The sequence below is a fragment of the Pygoscelis adeliae genome, unplaced genomic scaffold, assembly GCF_000699105.1.
Source record: "Pygoscelis adeliae isolate BGI_AS28 unplaced genomic scaffold, ASM69910v1 Scaffold65, whole genome shotgun sequence".
Lineage (NCBI taxonomy): Eukaryota > Metazoa > Chordata > Aves > Sphenisciformes > Spheniscidae > Pygoscelis > Pygoscelis adeliae.
The window spans coordinates 444,926-469,203 of record NW_008824864.1 but is presented as its reverse complement, the minus strand read 5'-3'; the positions used below and the strand labels follow the sequence as shown (position 1 = coordinate 469,203).

Genomic DNA, 24,278 nt, shown 5'->3' with positions numbered 1-24,278 from the left:
TTTTTTGTTGGTTGTTTTTTTGACTGGATTCAAGTTTGTCCCAAGAAATTTCATAGCTGCATCCTGAGCTGTCTCCCCAGCATTTCTGATTAGATTGTTTAATCATAAAACATTAATAATGAATAAGCAGCAAAATATACCTGTACAACAGAGTCCAGAACACTACAGTGTTCCTATTAAGTTGTTCATGTGACAGACTTGTCAATGTGAAATCTTGAAATAAAGCAAAAACTTCACATACTAAAAAAAAAAAAGGAAGAAATAATAATTAAAAATTCTAATTATTGTCACAGGTATATATGTATTTTTTTTTTAAACACTTCCGTGATTTACAAAATGCAGCAGGTTAAATGCTTGTTTCATGTGTTTCGTTTTGTAACAGTAAAATGGTAAAATGAGGCAGTAATACATTTTATTTTGTGGTCACTGTGACCCTGGAAAGACAACCGTGACTAATTACATTGAAGTTATTCTAAGGAGACACCTGACATCATTCATATCTTTTTAAATATCACTGAGCAAATTCAGAAAATGTTTTTAAAACTCAACACCCTGAAGCCCACCCAGAAGATCCTATTCCTACCATAAGCTCTTATTCCTACTACTTAAGTATGAGAATCGCTTATATTTCTGTAGATTACATACAATAAGTTACATTGAATGTCTTTCAGATAAAGGTGATGAATTCAACATTAATACTCTGCTGAAGCAGAAAGCAAGAGGCAAAAGTCAACTGCTAACACCCAAGTACAGACAGTGTTTATCTCTTCTTGCGACATGATTCTTGAAATTGCAACAAATACCACTTCAGGGTCATCATCCCTCAGAAGAGAGACATTCCATTCCAGAATCTCTGTAATCTCATCCTTTGTCAACAGGATGCATCTTACTGCTGTACAAAATTCAGTGCTTAGAGGTCAGAGTCAATGTAGAGGATACTCTGAAGATTTGTGGAAGCATATTACTCAGTTGGTAAAACATTTCCTCAGAAATTGTCTGGAAAAAAATAATAATTAAAAAAATACACCAGTAACCTTTGGCTTTTTGCTGTAGTTTCATAGAATCATAGAATAGTCTGGGTTGGAAGGGACCTCTAAAGGTCATCTAGTCCAACCCCCCTGCCGTGGGCAGGGACATCTTCAACTAGATCAGGTTGCTCAGAGCCCCGTCCAGCCTGACCTTGAATGTTTCCAGGGATGGGGCATCCACCACCCCTCTGGGCAACCTGTGCCAGTGCTTCACCACCCTCAGTGCAAAAAATGTGTTCCTTATATCTAGTCTAAATCTACCCCCCTTTAGTTTAAAGCCATTCCCCCTTGTCCTGTCACAACAGGCCCTGCTAAAAAGTTTGCTGCCATCTTTTTTATAAGCCCCCTTTAAGTACTAATAGGCTGCAATAAGGTCTCCCCGGAGCCTTCTCTTCTCCAGGCTGAACAAGCCCAACTCTCTCAGCCTTTCTTTATAGGAGAGCTTTGGAAGAATTTGGAAGAATTAAGTCTCTCTCAACTTTGTTTCTTGACATTTAAGAGAATTGCTGTTTTTCAGAAGGCCACAAAGATCATTTTCAAACTATGTGTTATAATTCTTTTTAATTCAATCAAGAGGAAAAGATGAACCTAAAAATACTGTTTGTGTATTTATGTGACATACCTGTTTCCAGCAGATTTCTTGTTCTAGTAATTGATTATTTCTGCCTAGCATAAGCAGGACAGTGCTGTTTGTTATCTACAGGACTCCTGCTCTCTGAATTCCAGAATTACATTCAACTTTACTACTTAGTTTGTTCTTGGCTTCCTCCTTGCTCAGCCATTTACTACTTTGTCAAGAAATATGCGTTATTTCTTTCCTAACATAACTCCGATTCTTACATTACTTCCAGTACTGCTTTTTAGAAGAAATAAAACTTAGTGCTGGCCACCTTTGGAAAACTTCCTGTCTCTGAAGATCCGCTAGAACTCAAATCACTTCAGAATCTTAATTACAATTAACTTCAAATACCTAGAGTCATTAATGACTTTGTGGAAGCATGACTGAACTCAGTGCATACTGTTCGACAATATGACTAATAAACGCCTAAACTTATGTAATGCAAGGTTAGCCCATCTCTTCAGAGTAAATAACAGCAAAAAAGTATCTTTTTCAAAGGTGATGTATTCACCATTTGTAAAGATGAACTTCCCACTTTGAAATTTTAGCATCCTCAGAAGATACTACAGGATATCCAAAAATATTAACCCCTCTTATTCCTGTTTTATAGGCAAGGGACCAAAACCACAGTGATTAATTTAAGCTTACACAAAAAGAGCAGGGCATAGCAAAGAAATCAAAACTAGATCTGCTGACATTTAACTTCTTGTTCCAACGGTCTCCTACGTTAGACATGAACTCGGTTTAACGTACCTGTGGTACCAAGAACTGTACAGTCCGAGAAATTCCTCCATCCCATGAGGCCATTTCCATCATGAAACCTAAAAAACAGCATTCATACTATATGCATTACCTATGCAATCTTCCCCGTCAATTACACCGTTATCAAGCAGTGAGGGAGTTTTCACATACAATTAGGATTTTAACTGCCTTAACTAGGGATGTTGTTAATTGCATTTAAATCAGACTTGGCCAGTCTCCTGACTGAAATCTGCTTTAACTGGAAAATCTAATGAGGAGTTATGGAGAAAATCAATATACCCTTGAAGAGCAGAATAAGCAGTCCTACTGTACAGCAGAGTGCTAGCCAGCAGAAGCGAGAGGTTTGTCCAAATATGCGTGTTATGAGTTCTTTCAATGGCTTGCTTTCATTGAGAAATAGCTCTTTCCTTTAGCTCTGATGTGATCACATCCATGTGAGCAAGTACAAGCCTGTTGCCAAAAGTACACTGACAATCTGGCAGCAACAGAAACTACCTGGACTTACTTATATGGAAAAAGCTCCGCGCTCCTTTATTGCTTGAGTTAAGATATGGCATTTTTATGCTAGCATTTCCTTACAAATGAACTACAAGGTCCACAGGAACACACTAGTGGCAAATAAAGATACTCAGAAAAATACTTGTTTAACAAAAGTGGCTACGTGGATGATATTCCATTGTGAATTACTAAAGGTCACAATAGGAAGAGGTTCCTCGAGTAGGTGGTAGAAAGAACATCAACACTACTAACATTTTAAATACTCTAAATGACTGGTTCAAGTATTTAAGTGCAATACACAAGAATGCAGTAAATAATGCCACTTGGAAAGACAGAAAACCAAGTTGAGTCATGAGGACTTTCCAGCAAATTAGCATATAAACTAGTCTTGGAAAAATGTGGGGAGTCCTTATTGTTTGAGGCAATCAAAATACAAAAGACGCTGGAAATTATACTGTAGAGAACCACCAGCTCTTGCCCTCCTTCAGAGATTGCTCAAAGCAGCAGTAAGGGCTTTTTCTTCTACTGTCTACGTTTAAGTTGTAAAGACACTTTTAAAACATTTTTACTCTCCATTTAAGTGTCTGAGACTATTTCCTGGTAGGACAGTTAATCATTTTAAAGAGACAATATAGGTGTATGTTTTAACAGATGATAAATTATTGAAAAACACCTTTTTTGGGGAAAATATCTAGCTAAGGCTAGATGTCACCAAACGCAACACAAAAAAACCCCAGCTGAAGCATTCACTAACATACCTTTGACACACTTGAACACAAGCTCTGCCCTCTTCAAGCACCATGGAATGGTCATTTCCTAAAAATTAATAAATGAAAAGCCTCAATGTCCAATCGATCTAACCAACAAGAGTAGCAGGGAAGTTATTAAAAATAATACATTTTTGCCATAGAACCACGTTTTCCCATCAGGTGTTCAAGCAGCATTACAGGCCACGAAGAGGGTTCAGTTCTCCCAGAGTATTCTAGGCAGGTGGTATATACCTTACAGGTGACCATAAAAGCACTGCAACTGCTTATTGGTAGGAGAGCCCAGCGTCAGAACAATCTATAAATTTTTAATCTGCGATGTTGAATAAAAATATTGTTGACAATCATGTAACTGGAAATGGGTCTATTTAATTCCCCTGTGGAGCTTCAGAAAAACGTATAATATCCAATGGATAACTGTTAGATTTGTGCTTCAGCTAGCCAAAGATAGGCTCCTGACCACATCTTAACAGCAGTAAGTCATGATTCCTAGCTATTCTTGATGATTCCGGTTAAGGTTTATTGGCATACCCACCGCCTTCAGTAAAAACCTTCTCTCTAATACTGGAACCAGAAGAAGCCCTTCTCCCCTAAAGACGCATTTATGTTAAAACAAACAAAATCCATCTTCATCTGATGGAGGAGTTTCAGATATAAAGAGATAGCAAATTCTTACCTAAAGTTAAATACCAAGATGGGATACGAAAACCACACTGCTTTAAGATATCTTAAGACGTGGCTACAAGCACTGGTCTAAATAATTTAAGTAACAGTTTAAATGCTTTAGTACATTAAACATTCTTTGGCTGTATGCTACAAAAGGAAATATATCAAGATGAATATTCCTAGTCAGAGACAGAATGACTGTCACTGTAAACACTTCTCAGAAAGAAAATAGCACCTATTTGTTCTGATGTACTTGTCAACATCAAAATGAGCACTGTCTAGTCTGAATACAGGAATATAGATGTGGAAACAAATTTATCATTCTATGTACCTTTTCAAATTTACGCTTTACATAATTTTCCATTTGGTAAAGCCAGCCTTTATTTTGCAATGCCAAACACTGTGCAATCTGTCATTTTCAAAGAGCTTAATTTCAGTATTTAAAAAAAAGTTATTTGAGAAGCAACGTTACCTAAGAATGCCAACTGATAACACTGAAACAGTATACTGAACGTGGCTGCATTAAACAACTACTGAAAGCCAAAGTTCCTACTTCGGTAGGAATACCTCCTGCCATCCCCAAAATACGTAATACGTTAAAAACAGCATAAGCTAGAAATGTCTTTTCAGAAAACTGTCTTTCACGATGTAAATCACTGCATCAATAGATGCTGCTTTTAGGGTATACAAAACATTAGTCAGACAGAACAGCTTTTTTTTTTTTTTTCTTCTCATTTTTAAGCATTTTGGAAGAAATACTTGGTCTTTGTTATAATTTATCTGCCTATGTGTGCTTTCTGTCACAAGTAATGTAGGCGTTTATTGTTAGTTTTGATCACTGTTTTGGCTTAGGTAAAAAACAAGCGTCTAAAAAGAAAGGTCCTGTTGCTCCGAAGGCAACTCAGGAGTACCTTGCGTAATCAATGAAGGGAACTAAGCCTTAAAAGGACTGATCAAAACAGCAGGATATGACACTATTCCTTGGACTATTTCAGAGGAACATAGATGTTAAATCTTGTGGGCACTCAGGGAAATAACAGGTTGAATCCAGAATGTCACTGCGTGCAAGCCACAAGAACTGAAAATGACACAGTAGTGATTCAATTCTAATCCATCTTTAAAAATCTAAGTTCTCATGATTTGGCCATGTTATCAGGATTTTTCTCTATATGCAAACTAAGCAACAGTTTTGGAAATGATAAAGGATCGGCTAAGTACCAATTCAAAATACAGTGCAGGGGATAGGAAAAAAAAAGCAAACACCCCATCTCCTATAGTGAGTTTTGGTTAATAGTATTCAAGCAAGTAAAAAAAAAAACCAAAACACCTGGGACTTTTTGTTTTGTTCAGTAGCAGAGACTACACCTCACTCCTTTTTAGGATGCAATGAGTTGTTGTCAAATTAAGATTTCTTCTGCTTGTTAAAAAAAAAAAAAAGGCCAACTTCACTGATCAGAAAGATACGCTGCAAACCTTTTTATTCAAACAAATTAGTGACAGACTCACTACATGGGGATGCCACTTTTATAAAGCTAAGGGCTTGCGCCTTTACAGAACAATGTCATAACCAGGTAATGAAAACACTAAAGTCCATAAATGTCTTGTGGGACAAAGATTTCAAACCAAATTTCAATGGTTAATTTTAGTAAGTTAAGAATTAGGAAGATGTTTACTCAAAGTATATCTATGCAAACCCTAAACACTGTATGAGCAGCTATACCTTTAAAGGCAGAAAACTCAGATGAGAAATATTTGAGGTTAACACACCCATCAATAATCTCTCTATATACATAAACCATGTTCATAAACATTTGTTACACAGCTTATACTTCCTTCATTTCTACTTTTCTTCAAAACATTTTTGTCTTAACTTATGGTAATAGAGACAGCTGCCTGAGATCCCTGAAGAGTCACATTTTTCTCAGTGTTGCTGTGTAGACAGCAGCAATGGCTCCTATGTTGAAATTACCAAGGAAGTGTGCCAGCTCGAGCTTTAGTGATGCCATGCTATTACAGCCATTTCATTCCCCAGTTTATGTATCAGTTTATAGCAGATTCAGAACAGTGATCAGACAGTAACGCCTCAGTTGTCCTGAATTTGAACTTGTCTGCTTTTGCCTTTCTCAAGTATCAAACCCAGTTTCTTTCCTTCACTTAACTTACTGATCAGAACAGAGAAATCTGTTTTTATTATTTTCATCACAAGAAAAACTAAGGAAAACAGAATTCCTAATTTTTTTTCCATCGAAAAAAATTAGCTTTATATGAAGGTCCAATAATAATGAAATGTAATGGCTTTATTGAAATCGATACACTCATTACTTCTGTGAGTTTATAAACACCACTCTTCCATCCATAAAAGAAGAAAACCTTTGGGTAAAGCACAGAGAAAACTCATGATGAATGCCTGTCACAGTGAAGCATGCAAACATCTCTGCAGCTGTGCTCCTGGTTAACCACTTTACAAAAATGTTTTTATGTAGGTGGTAAATGCAGATTCAAAACTGGGGCTGCTGAAGGCACCAAGTTCAGCCTAACTTTCAGAAATCTGTTATTACTCACTTTTCCCTCAACAACAAGTTACATATGCGTGTGTTTCAAATTAGAGCAGCCAGCTGCAAAGCACTGTAATAAGCAATACTGCTAATGCAATTCATACAATGCAGTTTTGGCTAAACATACACTTATCATACAGGTCACTTTCTGCTTACTCTGCAGACTGAAAACTTAATATGAAAGGTAAATTGTTTTACCAGGACCTTTTAAGAATCCAGCGCTAGACAAGAAGATAATTCTTCAGCTTCACACATCCAAGCCACCACACACTCTCAAAGCACGTTGAACACTTGGTCTTGTGCTTTATTTGTATTTTAAAATACAGATATGCAAATGAAAGCTAAAACTAATAAGGTTTAAAGAAGAAAAGAAAGAAAGAATATAGTCCAATGGCAACTTGATTTAAGAAAAAAAGGTCAATAAATTTATGAAATACAGTAACTGGGTCCCATGAGTAACCCAGGTGGCTGTCCTGCAAATTGATTATTTGCATTTCTGCCCAAAAAAAGGTCTTGATACCAGAGACAAAAAATTTCAGAAATAATGCCATCTGTTCCTAAAAGTCTACTTTTATGTATGGAAGTATATTCTTTAGAAGCTTCATTACTAGACATTTTTAACTTTTGCATTGCTTGCACTTTCACAATAATAGACCCTGATCTTGCAAAAGGGGGCTGCTTCTACACTGTGTTCCAATGAAATTCTGTTAAAAAAAAGTCACTGTTAAAGGTAATCCACTGGTGAGCCGTTATCTTGCTATGAGCCAGGCACTTTCAAAGAAGGAAAGACAGTATTGAAATTTAAAAGTGAAAAATCAAAGGGCTATTTAAAAAAACCCACAACAGACTATAATTATCCATGCAAGGGTATCAGTAATGGCAGCATTATCTTCTTTTTCTCATTTCTTTAAGTTTATAGACTTTTCACCTCCTAAGGAGGTGAGGCATATGGTTGTACTGCCTGTCCACCGGTTCTCTCCCTGCCTCCTCACACCCTTTTCTTCTCTGCTAGTATCTTGTGGGCCAGATGTGACAGAGGAAAGAGATTGTCAACGGTATTAAATTATTATGCACTATGAAAAGTTACAGTGGAGTAAGAGACAAGCTCTACACATTAGTGTCCCACTGAAGAAGAGAATACAAAAGCTCAGCACAATAAGTAAGCACATCTATATCTACAAAGAGCCTCAGCAATGTGCTGCTTCTTGCCCAGCTGGTATTTGAGGGACTTAGAGAGAAAATGGACAGAAATTAAGGATGCAGGTGATTAGGCAGTGAAGAAGGAGACAGTTCAGAGCAAAGGTGAAATTTGGTTGCTGCTGCGTAGGGCTGAAGTGGTGTTTAGGGATACAGAACTCTAAGCCAAGCTTTGCTAGTTCTGCTGCTCATAAAACTTAGTTTTAAGGTCTTCTAACTAGCGACAATTAAAACCGTGGATCTGCTATCACCATCACATCGGTGACTCTGAAGGTATAGTTTCTAAGCAAGAGCTGTTGCCAGAAGACTTCCAGGCATGTAGTTAATGGAAAAAACATAAAAACATCTTTCATTAATACTTGTGCAACTGTGCAATGAGCTGGATCAAGGAAGTGAAGCGTCCAAAATGCGGGGTGGGAATAAAAAACCAAAGTGATTCAGCTGGCTGAAATGTTTTTAACTGGTTCAGTTCCTTAATTTGTGTCACCATACAGATACGAGTGCCAGAACAATGATGTGGCAGGAGCCTGTGACCAGGATAAACTGTCCCATTTGGCTTAAACCAGCATGGGACATACCCATTGCAAAAATCACTTTTGTTGCATCCTAGAAGATAAAAACAAACAAAATCTTTACATATACTTACTTCTGACATATCGTGCACCAATAGGAGAGGAATACTAATGGTAGTAATGTCGTGTGTGCAGCAAACTTTGAGAATGTTTCTGAGTCCCATGATTGCAGGATCACGAGCAGTTATGTTACCGGATCTTACATTATCATCCACACACAGGTGAAAAGCAACATGAATTTCAGAAAGATTTGAATGGCGTGTGATGTAGAATTCTCCTACAGAATAATATAAACCAAGAAGGCAAGATATCATGGTAGTGATCTGTACTGAAATACAGTTGTTAGGCAATACAAGGATAGGGTCAGTTAAGACAAAAGACAAATACAAATATACAACAGAGATCGGAACACAGACATAAGAAGATAAAAAAAAAGTTAGAAACCAACTGATCTAAAATCTCTTGGAATATCATTGTTTTGCATTCATCCTACACTCACTTCCCTGCTTTGATGGGTTTCACTGGCATCACAGACACCTCGTGTAATAAGACATAATAGTGCCAGTACAGGCGGATATGATCTATATATAGCACGAAACAGAAAAACAAACACAGCGGAGCTGTAATACTCAAAATATATAATGTAAGCACTGAATTGCAGACAGATGTGGGAGGCGGAAATACCAAAAATGGATGGGTTAAAATAAAGGATGCAAAAAGTCTGTGGAAAAAGATAGGGGGTTATGTAACAACTGAGATACGTACTGGAAGACAAAGGTATCAATGACCATTAGAATTTAAAATAATTCATAGTAACGGGAAGATTAGTTACGGAGTTGTTTTCAAAAAGTTACCAAGACATCTTGTTGGGGGTATTTTTAGACTTGGTATTCATTTATCAAAAGGTAGAGAAAGAGTAAGGGGCAGTGAAATGCAGGTGTCTCCATTTTGCCTTTCTGCTGGAGATCAAAAGTCTATACTACAGTCAACAGAAAAGCAGGTATGTAATAGCCCTACTGTCTCAGTCAACAGATAAACATCTTTCTTCAAACCTATTTTCACTGGTCATTTTAGTTAAGATACTACCCTTGTACTGGGACGGCTAAAGAATGGGTATGTACTCCTTTCTGATGACTGCTAAGGAGGTGGTAATCCCTAGCAATGACCATCTAAGAGTAGTAATACAGAAGCCACTGCAGCAAGATTCACCCGAATTTATCTGTTAAGGACCCAAGTTGATTTATAATCCACTTATACTAACAAGAGCCAAGGCAATCATGAAAGCAATTTTAAGAAGCCCTCTTATTCCACCATGGGTTGTATGGATTTAACTCCTTCCCCCTCCAACTGTGTATTCATCTTCAAATTCCACAGAAGCTTTCCTTACTAAAAATCACAATATATACAGAAGATACTTCCCCTTTGAGAGGAATGGATTTGTACATTCTCAAAGTTAAAAAATACATTCTAAAATGCTTTACTGTATCACAACAGTGACATACATATAGTTATTTTAAAAAATAAAATTAGTTGCTAGTATTTAAGTTTCACCTTTTCCCAAGATCCTCAGAGATCTTTTTTTCACCCTCAAATTCTGAAAAGAAATTTTAGGCATAGAGAAGTTATTTGCCCCAAGTCACATGATGCAGTGGCAAAGCTGGGAATAGAAACCAGATGTCCTGACACCCAGTTCTCTGCCTTAGCCACAAGAACATCCTTCTCTTCTGATTGAGGTCAACTCAGGTTTAGTTTATAATTTATGTTCTGACTTTAGAGCTAAAAATGTGCATCTATAAAACACAATTTGCTTTAAGAAGAGGGGGAAAATGCAACAGAACTTACCCGGCAAAATATTTGACTGGTTTCGTTCAATATTCTTTAATTTATCTTCATTTCCACTAATTTTGTTTTCTGTATATAAATACATAGCACAAATATTAAACATATCATCTATTAATTACGCTTTGGCATGAAAGTTTGATATACTGAGATAATATCTGGCTTAAATTTTTACCATAAAGTCCCCAAAAAGCAGGGGGATGGACAGGAAGTGTTTTTGCTATCTTCAATAGACACTGAACTGAATCCTATCTCAAATCATTAGCTTTCTTATTTAATCATCCTACAATACCTCTTCATTTGGACAAAAGAAAACACAATATCCTCAAACATAATACTAAACTTTCCAAATTGCCCCCCCAACTACATAGTACGTTGCTATTGCTTTTTAAATAATGTAACTATTTAAAATGAATTTGTTCCTAGTTTTACAAGAAAAAATTTAGAGATTTACATAAATCAGCAATATAAAAACAGCTTTCAGTATTTTCCTCAAGACTACAGCAATATGCAGGTTCCTAAGAAAACTTGTTTCTCTATGTACTCTTATGAATCTATTCATGTTACTGACGTATTTAAACCACATAAGTAGTTCTCTGCAACAAAAACAGAGTTTCATGATGTACGAGTACTGCCTTAACACCATGTGGTCAGAAAATTTCACAGCCATTTGTAAATATAACTGCAAAGCAAACCATTCACAAGGATTTGGTCAGCACTGAAAAGTGTACACATTTAGTCAATTTATTATTCAGTTTTTAGTGTTCACTTATAAAGGAAGGGAAAAAGTCCTAATTCCTCTTCTGCAATTTTTAAAGCTTTACATTTAAATAGAAATAATCAAGTCAAGTCAGGCAAAGTCTGTGTTGCTACAGACAGCTTAAACTGCAGAGGAAAGCACAATGGCTTTCCCATGCTTTTCCCACGCTTCCCATGCTGTTAAAGTGTGATCAGAACCTAAGGACTTATACTTTTCTTTTTTGGGGGTAAGGTATGTCTGTTATGGCAGCAAAGATATCATGTGAACATGCTGCCTGTGAAGAGAGAATTTCATGCAGACTTCTCACAGTTTATCGATAAACTAGAACATCCCATTTCATAGATCAGGTAACTGAAGAACAGTGAAATTAATTTTCCCGTAACCATAAACACTCAGCTGACCACTATTCTATTTCAAGGAAAGTAATTTTGGTTGTCACTGACCATGATGTCTTTTCGACTTACTGCTACGCTGTGCTCTGGCCTTAAGTACAACCTTCTGGACAATTTCAAGCTGTTCTTGAATTCCAGGAAAATGGAAATCCGTGCATTCTTGGCAAACAGTTGCAAAATCTAGGGGGGGGAAAAAAAAAAGAAGAGATTAAAATCCACATCATAAGGATGTGCTTAGAAACATTACATAATTCTGCTCTACTGTTCAAGCAAGGCCAGTTACAAAGGCACACCCCAACCCCCAACCCCCTCCAAAACCAGACAAAGCCCTGCTGTACTCCTCTTTAAATTCTAAAAAAATTATGGCAGAGACAAAACTTTTTTTTGAAAGAAATTAATTGCTTGGGGGGGAAAAAAAAAGCAAAACACAACCTTGAGTACTGCTGTTTTTCAAACAAAACTACCCCAACCAAAAAAACCCCAAAATAATAGCAATAATATATGTGTATTAAATGTAATTGTGCTTTAAAAATGATGTCTTATTACTAACAGTCCTTTAATCTGTGATACTTTATTAAAACATACATAATAGATACTCCAACAGCAACAACAGCATTCTAGTTTGTTTTGAAAAATGAGAGCTATTAATGAAATTTATCAACAGTGTATCTGGAAAGCTGGAATTACAGTTCTTTCCTTTTAGTTCTCAAAACACAGATCTGAAAGCTAAAGAAAAGTGTCATCAGCTGAAAAGAGCTGCAAGTTCCTTTTCCTGATAAGCAAGTATTATGTTAGACTTCGAAATATTATACTGATATTTAGGATCATAACATATTGCCTCTGTGACTGGTATTCTAAGCCCCTTATGCTAATGTCCAGCTGTCTCTCAAAGCAAGTCAACAGGAGGCAAAACAAACCATTAGCTATGAGCTGGACTATACTAAGCAATTGCTACTTACTTCCTGTTTTGAGGTACCTGCTCTAATCCTCCTTAAAGTTCTTAATGTACTCTGATTACCTATCTGGAGAGCACTGTATACTCCTGTGAACAGGCTGCGACAAGAACAGGCAGGGTAGAGAGGAAAAATCTTAATGTATTTTATCTTTTTATATGAAGTCTCCATCATAAAATCTGTTTTCAAAAGACTTTATTAAATTCTGGTGTACAAAATCAAGGGAAAAAGAAGCTCATATTCCAAAAGATTGTGTCTTCTGTGTGTATCAACATAAAATATGGTCACAAGACATTTTATTTGAAACAAACAAATGAAAAAACTCTTATATTTAAATTAAAATTAACTTCAATTTTAGTTTATCGTTCCTCTGAGTGTGCTACACCTACTCAAAACCCGAGTCATTAGCCCTACAAAGTCCTAATATGAGAGACTTGAGCTAGGCAATGCATAAAGTATATAAAGAAACTATTCATCTAGCTTAGAAAAAATAGTCTGAATGAAATGTGCATGTTGAAAGTTCATACATAAGTTCAACTTTCTGTTTAAGGATGTTTTCTAGAGATGTGTCCAAAAGCGATTTCAAAGGTATATTTTGCTAGTTGCCATTTACACATTGTAAGAAATACAGAAAACATTGCAGTCGTGGTTTTCTGTCTGGCAAATACCTCACATACATCCTGAATTTTGAGACAAATGGAACCATTTTTGGATAACAGATATACCAAAGATGCAACATCAAAATGTTGCAACAGAACTAACAAAATACACTAAATGAAGCACATTCTTAAGCTTCCTCAGGATAGAGCTAAACAAACAAGGTCAACCAAGTAAGCTGCAGGACTTCGTACAACTGGAGCCCCTCTCTGTTTAGTGCTTGCCGAGTGATTGCTGTTGCTCAAAACAACGTAAAATGCTTGGATAAACAGTGTGCTCACATGAAGCTCATTTACTCCAACTACCTTTGAAAATCTCACAGAGGTTTGAAGGAGCTTCTAGCCCATCACAAAATAAAGCCTATTAGGTTTGTATTTTTCCCCAGCTTTAAAACAGAAGCAGAAATTGTTTCTGCACTTTTGTAATCCAGAAATTTAGACTGCACAAGCCACTACCTCTCTATTTAAACAATAGCATCGATGTATTATTTAAAGGTCTTTTATATAGCAGTTTTATGAACCTTTGAACCCCCTAGTGTATTTATTTCTTAAAGAGCCTTTTAGGAAGGAGAATTGGTTCTGGCTAGTGATCTTGCAACAAACAGCTTTAACAGTTTAAGAGCAAAGTCTCCTCTCAAAGGTGTTTATTACTGCTCTTCTGCCAGAAGCTACCACTCTCACCACAGAGTGGATTTAAAGAAATGTGCCCAAACCTCAGCTGCCGCCTATAGTGGTTTGGGGTCTCAGTACAACCAGACATTCGCTGACGGTTTAAAGCAATATATCTGATTAGGTCAGAGGAGCTGAGAAACATTCATTTCTGCAACATTTTTAAAAAGAATGGTGGTACAGACAGCTGTGGAACATGCCCGCAGTTAAGTTCGCCAAAGTCCCTTCGGAACTCAAAGAAATCAAAACATATTGAGGATTATATTTTACAGATTGTGATACAGTCCCTTATTATCTGTGGCTGCAAGATCTAATTGGTGGGTAGAAGATGCCATTTTGTGTTTAACAGTATTACTTAAATGTCCATCTTCTCTTGTCACCTAAGATTTAGTATAAAAACAAATCTTCTCTATTTGTTATTAATTTAAATATTTAAGCAGTAAAAAAAATAAGTAACTGAAAATGAGTAAAGTGTGAAATAATATTGTCAGAATTAAGCAACTTGGAAACCATAAACAGCACAAATGCAACTGCAATTTTTACTGATACACTTCTCTTCCCTTCTTGCTACAAGCCTGATTCCACACTGTTTTCAGAGAATATCAACACCAAAGTCTATTTTTTTTACAGCACGCTAGAATGATGACAAGGAGTAGTGGCTCCAGTCAAAAAGACATGTCAAGTGTAAATATTTTGGTATTAAAGTTCAAGAGGAAGGTGGGAAAGTCAATGATGTGGTTCAGAGAAAGCCTCGGTGACCAAAATTGGAACAGGAACAAACACGTTTCATTGGTTAACCTTGATACAAAATACCTTCATCATAGTGTCCAGTTACTCAAAAGACATGCACTTAAAATGGCTGCTAATCAAGCTTTCCAGGAGTAGGCAAGTAATATTCCTATTGTTCATTTTTAATGGAAGTCATAGTGCTGCAGATATCTAAAGTACATGGCATTTTTATACATTTACTTATCAATTTAAAATCTTAGCGTATTTCATTTTCATCTTTGCAAACGGGTTTCAGAATGCTAAGCTGACACTGGAAAGTTAGAAGCCCCTACTGATAATAAGTCGGTCTAAGGCAGGGAAATCAACATTGAAGCATTCACTCTAGCACGTTCCTTATTCAAACACAAAACCTAGGAAAGAGATGACAGATGTAACACCACAACTCTGTCCCCAACCCTTATCCATATCTCTTTTTGCATTTGTTACCGTGTCCAAAACATCAGGGTCTCCAGTAAATTTTAATTTTACAGGGAATATTTTTTGTGAGAGAAGACAGCAAGTTTAATTGACATTCATTTTCACTGACACGATATACCCCATTAGAGGACTCACCTCTTTTGATGCCGCTATATGAACTGATACGGTTATCTACCAATAAAACCAGGCCACAGAGAGAAGTTGAATAGAGAGACATTGCAGTTTGAAGTCTGTGAAGTTTTACTCCACTTCGATGATTGCGCTTATGTTTACAGAAATCCAGCATATCGGCTCTCAGTAATCTCAAGTTATGCATGGTCTTCAACTGAGCTCCTGTGCGGAATATAAATTATTTTAATACATACAGTAAAAGAGGAAACTCAGGATTGTTATTAAAATGCAAGGGATCAAAGTGCTCCTGTAAGTTTTGTGAAAAAGATCTATAAGGGAAATATAATCAATAATGCTCAAAGGAAGTTCTTAACCATATATTCAGTTTTACATACATATCAGCAATTTACAAAATAAGAGTAAAAATGCAATATTTTCACATACTGTCACAAAGCAAGGCTTATCTATAGGCAAAATGAGCCTTGTTCCCTATTATAATGCTATGGATGAAATACTAATGCAGTCAAAACAGACAGTGTAAGAAGTCTCTGTTGCATAAACAAAAAGTAAAAACTTTAAGCATCTATTCTTCTGTTAATTTATCGTGGGAATTGAATTCAATACCCACATTTTCTTACCAAACATAAGAAAAGTTAAAATATAAATTTTTAACCACTATGTGTTTTGATGTTAGCATGCTTTTCTAGACTAGTCACCTTGCTAGAGTGGATAAAAACTTGCTTCTAGAATGTTTTCCATGAAGTGTATTTCAGGTAGCTAGATACTGTTTGATACAGTTTATACCGTACTGTGCTTCTCTCACATATGTAAAGAACAAATACAGAACAATTACAAACTGTATATATTACATACATTGACGGTTAAATACTGTAAATAATACATGGCTTAGCTGCATTATTTATTAGCATCTGTTATTATGTCTGGTTTCTGTGTCAGTCTACTTTACTTACCCAAGTGAATAGTAAAACTTTCTTCTAACAGCCTTTGCTCTTCATAAATTCTTCCATTTCCTTCTACAGATTCTCTCAGTTGACTGGGCTGAAGCTTAATTTCATCACTAAAATAATGAGAAACATACTGAAAAGTTTATCCTAATTTTTGTTCAAGACCAACAATATCTTGTGAAAGCTATCCAAAGTTTTCTCAGCTAGCCTGTGGAAACCAAGAGACTAAACTTATTTGAATGAACTCCACTCATCTGAGGTTTTACCTTTCTGGCATGCAATATTCCAGGTGCATACCAGCAGAAAGAGTAGACTCCACTGTTAGATTTACATTAGCTACCTCATTTGTAAAGCATTCTGAGATTGAGAAATAAAAATAAATCACAATACCTAGTTATAAAATAATAAGAACATAGGAATAAAAGGAAAAAAAAAATTCTTCTCAGCCTATTTATAATAGCCAAAACCTTATTTATAAAGTTACTAGACAAAACATTTCTTTCCCCCCCCCCACATAAAATGGGAGGTTTTGTGAAGCCAAGTCAAATGCTCCACAGTGTTCAAACTTAGCAGGAAGTATTTCAGATATCTGTTTTAATTTTTTTGCTAAATTCAACTGTAAGTGATATAAGTACTGTTTCTGCTACATGAAAGAACATGAACATCTCTCCAACTTGTTTCTGTACTGATGAAAAGTTTCTCTTTGTTTTCAAAGTGCCCAATCTTCAAAGGTGTTTCAAAGGTGTTTTATAAACTTGCAAGCAATTCCACTAATTGCAAATGCCTAGTGATGAGGTAGAACTGAGATACACCATTAATAAATATAAATACACACATATAAGCAACTAGATGCATAAAAATATATACGTGCGTGTATGTGTATATATTTCTTTGATGCCTACGTATGTGTGTAACACACATGCATTTTTGTCTCTCTCTCACTTTTTAAGCTTCTAGTTGCCCTACTGTAGACTTCCTGTGCATTATTTTCAAATGCACTAGGGACCTATAGTGTTTGGGGCTCAACACAAGCGGAGAGATCATACTTTCTGCTAGGTTATGCGAGTGCAATGATTCAAATACTAATCACTTCACATCTGTTATAAGCATCCAAGATTATCAAGCCAAAACATCCTCACTCTCTCTCAGAAGTCCTTGCCTCTGGACCTCTAGCAGTCCATCTCTTCTAGCTTTCAGCTCTAATGAACTTCACCTTGGTCTTATTTTACAGTAGTAGAAGGCCAGGACATGGGAAGATGTTCACAGTGGTAGGAATGAATAGCCTTTGTAATTTCACTATCTTTAAAGCCTATGGAAATAATCAACAAAGCTAACATGAAAATTCTGTGGAAAAATATTTTAGGATTGGGCTTAGAGCTTGAAGCAGACTGTCATTACTGCAGTGATGTTTTACCTGGTCACTAGGTCAGAAAGAGGCCAGCTTGCTTGTGAGCTATGCAGTCCTAGGACATTCTGGGACTAACCTGAGAACTTCCAAAACATAAATTCACAGACAACAAAATTGCGAGGAAAGTAGTGAGAAATCTAAACATACAGCATCATCTTCCAATATCTTTCCCCTCCTCTTTCTCTTCCCTCACGTTCCATACACTCAGCTTCCTTATCCCAAAAGGAAACACTTAAGAGAAAGCGATGAAGTATTTCACATGTTATGATCCATGCCTGTCTCCTCTTATCACTGGCATCCGCTTTGTTCAAAGGTGTTGTGTTTCCCATAAATTCCTTACTGCATCCACCTAAATCTACTCAGACAGGCTTTTCTACTAACGTAAGGCACGAGAAAGCATCAGGTTTTACTCCTATTTTTCTATTAGTAGCAAAGGTGGTGGTTACTAATGATAGAAAATAAGGATCTCCAAGTTACAAATTCTGATTTCCCTGTTATTTCCTCAATCAGAAAGCTTTTCATTCAACTCTCACCACAAGTGTTCACACTAAAAAATTCCATTTTTTTTAGCTGTCCAGTGATGTATATATAAAACAAACAAACAAAAACCACCAAGAAGAAAGAAAAAAAGAGGCTTATTCATTCAAAATGTATGATACTGTTACCATTTATTAAGCTACAATTATTCTGCAGAACATCCTTAAGTGGTAACAGGAAGCCTTGTGAAATAAAGATAAACATTGTAAATAAAGGCAAAATAGGAGGAAACGCCATTCAGCTCAAGTTGTAGTTTAGTGCATTACAACACTTTCTGGTACAGACAGGTTATAACATTACACAATGAAGAAACTCCTAAAAATATAAATATTTAATTATGGTGGTTTATTTGCCTTTGATTTGCTTTGATTAGCCTATTTAAATGGCTAATCTGAAATAGAGTTTACATAAAAGCAAGTCCTTTGAACTATTACAGATGGAAGCAAGCATCACAGAGGAATTAAATACCTGACTGAGCTGTTGTTGGGATTCTTTAGGTCCTGATGAAGCTTTATCACCCATTCCTGATATTCCTGCTTCTGGATAGCAGTAGATTGTTTTAATTCATTGGTCCATTTGTTCTCCAAATCCTAACAAGATGACAGTGTTAATTTGAGCGTTTTGGGTTTTCTTTTTAAGACAATTATTTGCATGACGTATTCTAGTTCACTGAACTTAGTTTACCTGCTGAGATTCAAAATGCTGAGCCGCTAATGAATTTACATCTTGGTCTGTTAGCGATTTCCCTAGCTCCTGCATCACCTTATCCATTTCAGCTCCTTGTCTGAAAGAGGCGCAAACGTAGATTTACAACAAGCAACACTTTCAAAAAATCTGGCAGAACACCCATTGTTGTTGATACAGTTACTGATACAAAGATCAGCTGTATCAGTCAGCTGGTCAATGCTCATCACAAGCAGAGATACAACTGAACACATAGCTGAAAGATACATCATGCAGTACTTTGTCCATCTGCTCATTTTGGAATTGGTATTCATACATTTAAATTCTGCCCTCACAGCTATTCAAAAGAAGGCACGACAGTACCTCCAGATACTCTAATACAACACTTCACTATCCTTACCATTAGAAGAGTTTTTGAAATAGACCTACTCAGTCCCTTGCTTTCCTCCCGCCCCAACCACAGATGATGAAGACAGGTAAACACCAGAAGTAAGCTAAACACACCTATTTTTAATAGCCAGATGAGCTTCCAGCTCAAACTACATTCAACAAGGGGACCTGGAGTTGAAGAGCTGCCCTGCTACCATGAGTTCATCCAATACCTTGTCCCTCCTTAGTGTTCTTAATCCCTGGCTTCCCTTAGTCTTCCACATTCAGCCCTTTCTTCAGCAAGGAATTGATTTACCCTGGCACAGATTTAGCAATGAATATCCAGAAAAGAAATCTGAGTTGAGGGTCGGGGATTCCAAGTCAGCTCCCGTGTGAACAGAACACCACCTACACTCATCTGGGATAGTCTCAGCTGCCACCGATGTATGGAGTTTCTTGATTACAACAAATAGATATGATAAATTCCACCAGAGTCAACACACAGCTATATCACACTAGAGCTCTACAACATTACTGCTCTTAGGATTAAGTGCTCTCCCTTCTAGATGCATACTTCAGAAGAGTCAAACAGGCAGCAGAAAGTTTTGCTAACACATTATTGGCAACATTTATTCCCAAATTAGAGATATGTAAGATTCAGTCTAAAAGAAACTATATAAACAGGTATGCATTGTATAATGTGAGCTTAAACAAACACAACTCAAGGAATATTGCCACTTAGAATGCTAAATCATACCTACTTAGAATATGCTGGCATCTCACAAGCTTCCCTAGTATTTAGTATCTATACTGTATCTATATTTGTGAGCATTCATTTTCCTTAACCGATTTAGTCTCGAAAAGAAAAAGAAAACTCCGCATTGTATGTGTTCCCTCTTGTGGACAAAGCAGCCACCTGCAACTTTTCAAGCTTATTTGGAAACTCGGGATCCCACGTAGACTTTCCTAAATTTCAAACTCAACAGTTTCCGATTTAAAGTTGGTTCAAGTCTTTTGCTCATGTTTTCACCCCATGGAACTTCCAATTTTTCATTTAAATTACATCATAACAAAGGCAAAACATGGTACATACATATACTTTATTTTCTAGATATCCTAAGCACTTAACGTTGCTATACCTCTTGTAATGTGGATAGAACAATGGAAATCAAACCTTACATTACTTTGATGGCCTTAGCTTTTATTATTTTCAGTGACTGAGGAGAATATAAGATAGTTGACCTTAACAATATAGACTAAGTTTTATATGACTTTAAAGAGGGAAACATAAAACTAAAATAGGGCTTACACAGACAAATACAAGTTGACACACGTTGTCCTATGAGTTGTATACACCCAGTGGCATGCACCCCTATTTAATGAGAGGGGGGGAAAAAAAAAAAGAAGGAATACCTTTCCCGTAGTTTTTTCAGCTCCACATCTCTTTCACTTATTAATTCTGAGATACTAACAAAATAATTGTGTTCCAGGTTTAACAGCATTTCAGAAGCTGGAGAATGTATCAGATCATGATAAACATCTGCAAAATCTTCATCCCAGCTGGTTTCTTCAGGTTTTGCATATTCTAATGTTGTCTAAAGATCATAAGAGATTTTAAAGCATATGGTACCTTTTAGGACATATAACGGTGGGGCAAAACCAACTGGGCATGCACGCTGTGGCACAACCTTCGACATACATGAATTATCTTTCCTAATTTGAACTTTCTGTATTCTGCTTTAGCTTTAACATTTTCTCCCTTCCCATATTCTTTCTCTTTCAAAGCAACTAACAGTAGAAACATTAAGGTTTTGACTACAGTGAGGAATTACCAATTTTCAGCCATCACTAACTTGGAAAGAACAATAATATCTACAACAATATTTGCAATAGATGAATTTTAGATAGGGCCCAAAACACCAGCTGTGCAAACAAAAATGTTTTGCTAGAAAGGATGACTAATCTCTGATGTCACTAGAATTTGATCAACAACACTGATTTAAGAAAAGCCATTCTTATTGAACAAAGAATGGTCCAAAGATGACAGTTTTGCAAGCTCCTTTATACTGAAACACTCCTTACGTTTGCAATCACTCCCACCAGATCCAGCTGATGAATTAAGATTGTATCATTGAAGTGTAGGTTAGAAATGTCACGAAATGATCTAATCCTAACCTTTGCACTCAGGCTAACCTATTCATAGAAACCGCTAGCACAGAAGACTGTAAACTCTTTCAACGTTCTATCACATTCCCATGCTCGCCCAATACAGTTTTTTTCCTTCTTAAAGGTTAAGTTAATTTCATTTTGTTGACGTTCATTAAGGCAGATGATTCGCTTCCAATTCTCTTTATAGCAGATGTATGTTTTGGAATCTTTCACAACACTCTTCTATATTCCATGATAAGCAAATTCAATTCCTACAGACTTTTCCTCAAATGCTGCAGTTTCTGTCATTCTTTTTTTCTGTTCACTAGGACTCCTCCAGTTCTTTTGCATTCCTCTATTTTGAAGATCACATGCAAAACTGGACGCATTACTCCAGCTAAAGCCTCATCATTGCTAAATAATGTAAAATACTCACATGAACTCAGAAAATGAGCTGAAAATTATCTCCCAACTATACACTTTCTCTTTGGAGCCTTCATTGCTATTATTGAGATTTAGGATAGGAGTACCAGTTTCCTATCTCTTGCTTTGCTTCTAATGCACTATAACCCTTACGTCTATTTTTGCTTGAATATCACTAGCTATTTACCTCTCAATTTTGTATCTTCTGACTCTACTAAACTCAGGAAAAACCTGACTGAGAACTTGTAGGATAGAAAGACTTAATGATCACTTTCAGATAAAAAGAAAAAACTGTAAGAATTGATCAGTGAAAGTGAATTTCAGTGTAATTTTGCATCTTCACAGATGTGATTCTGTCTGTACACGTGTACACACTCTCACAAAGCAAGTCCTGAATATCAACTTTTCAGCCTTAATCTTACCTCTTTATAAGCTTTAGCCCAAGTATCTGCCAGCTGGTTTATGTCTACTTTTCCTGATTTCACTGCTTCCAGAGCCAGTTCAGCTTCTCTATCATAATCTTTTATAGTTTCCTCTTCTATGAACTTATTAAGAGATTGCTTCAGGTCTATTATAACAAGAAGAGAATGGTCCATCAACAAAACATGTCAGTGGAAGTATCGGTAATCATCTAGGAAACAAAGTTTTTCTGAAAACCTTTTACTTGGGCATCTTACTTGCTAGTACTGACAGTAATTTTCTTTAATGTTTTGCTGTTTTAAAAACAATTTTTTTAAGACTGTTCTAATAAATACCCTTCTTGTGGTTTCTTAAAGCAGGTTGTAAGACACTTGCGGACATGGATATATGATACTAATTTAAGAAATAAATTCTTACCATTTTCTATAAAGCATGGCAGATTGTGCAGAAGCATTAGACGTCCATGCAAATGACTAATATTCTCTTGCACAGGGAATTTGAGAGGCACGGTAAGCACTAGATGTTGATTTCCAGCATTGAATTTGTACACATAGTCTCTCTCCCTAGTGCAGGTCCTTCCTTTATTAGGCTTCATCTTCTGGAATTGATTTCCTGCATTAGAAATGAAAATAACATGAGTTATATTCTTGTAAAATCATAAGTAAAAAATGCTAACTAAAACCATGACCATGTTAATAACAGCTTCTGGCAAGAAAACTTAAACCCCCAAGTTTTTCATAGATACTCATCTCAATTTTGACTTCCAAATACTAAGTTCAAACTGAAGCATAAATACCAGTTTCCACAACACTGAATGCTTCTAAACTGTAATTTAGTGTATCAATATATGAATTTGGGTAATTACTCTTACAAATTACAATATAAGCCTCCTGACTTAAAGGCAGAACCAGGACAGAAGGAATCCTCATAAATAGCAAACTTTAACTGAGACAATGTAACTGCTGCCATGCATGTCTCAAAATCTGAAATCCTTCACAGTGCATTAGGATTTTATTTCCTCCTCCTTTCTGTGGGTGGTAGGTGACTTGGGTGTGTGTGTGTGGAAATTGGCAATCATTTTTAGAAAAAGCTTATTTTGTCACTTTGTAACTGCTTTAGGATAGATTGCCATTATTTTAAAATAATACCATTAAAAATAAGCCGAAAGAAAAGCAAAAGAACTGTCTACAGGATGAAAATACAGGATAGAAGCACATACCTGCGTCAGTAACTTTTTCCCTCCGCTAAAGGCTCCTCCGCTCATTTATGTTCCTCTTTTTTGAACATTACCTGCAAAGCTGGACACATTACTCCAGCTGAAATCTCCCCAGTGAAACCTCCCCAGTGCTATAAACCATGGTCCAAGAAGAAAAGCAGAAAACGAAGGCAAAAAAAATTGTGTTTTCCACAGCAAAATTCATGGGATCAGTTTATAGTGTCGTGGTTGTTTTGTTGTTTTTTTATTTATTGTGAACATTTTTCCTACATGTTGGAAACGGATTAAACAAATCAGTTACAAATCGCTCCACGGTAACAACAAAAACCTCAGGGCAACCAAAGCTAAACCGAGGCGGTCTCCTGGCCCGTCACAGAGAGGGATTTCAACGGCACCACTTAGAAACACAAAACTGAGGAGCGTCTTTCCGCTACTCCCCGACGAAACGGGGTTTAGTTCCTCCCCTCAGCTCGGGGGGGGGGGGGGGGGCCCGCCCCCCGCCTCTGCCCCCAGCCCGGCCGGGCAGCCGCTCTGCCCCAGCAGAGAGGGCCAAACCCCCGCTCCAACACCGGCGCTGGTGCCCTCAGCTCCACCGCAGGCTCTGGGGTGCCAGACCGGTGGCCCACGCCGAGAGAGGCGGCACTACCTCGCGTTACTGACAAAGCAGAAGCAAAGCTGGCGGCGGGAGGGGAAAGGCCTGCAGGATCCCGCCCCCCTTTACCCCCCTCGGGAAGGCTCCAAAACCCCAGGGTAAACACAGCCCCTCAGCTCGGATGGGGCAGCGCCCACAGGGGCGGGAGCCGCTACCCCCGCCGCGAAGGGCAGGGGGGGCGTCCCCCCCCCCCCTCCCCCCCCCGG

At 37.1% G+C, this 24,278-nt stretch overlaps 1 protein-coding gene across 3 annotated transcripts; it reads right to left on the bottom strand.

Moving 5' to 3' along the window:
- On the bottom strand, positions 1-23,585 carry LOC103917219 (chromosome unknown open reading frame, human C12orf4). 3 transcript variants are annotated; one of them, XM_009324329.1, is made up of 14 exons: positions 23,424-23,585; positions 22,622-22,816; positions 22,207-22,352; positions 20,627-20,808; positions 18,845-18,944; positions 18,629-18,750; positions 16,222-16,328; positions 15,275-15,472; positions 11,707-11,835; positions 10,507-10,575; positions 8,739-8,941; positions 3,666-3,723; positions 2,401-2,468; positions 1-996 (listed from the first exon to the last, which is right to left on the bottom strand). In XM_009324329.1, exons 2-14 carry the CDS (start codon positions 22,797-22,799, stop codon positions 904-906), a joined length of 1,653 nt encoding a protein of 550 aa, XP_009322604.1. In that variant the 5' UTR covers positions 22,800-22,816; positions 23,424-23,585; the 3' UTR covers positions 1-903. The 3 variants fall into 3 exon arrangements, with proteins under 3 accessions (XP_009322604.1, XP_009322605.1, XP_009322606.1); XM_009324330.1 differs by having other exon boundaries at positions 11,728-11,835; XM_009324331.1 differs by lacking the exons at positions 22,207-22,352; positions 23,424-23,585 and having other exon boundaries at positions 22,622-22,708.
- Positions 23,586-24,278: the final 693 nt, after the last annotated feature.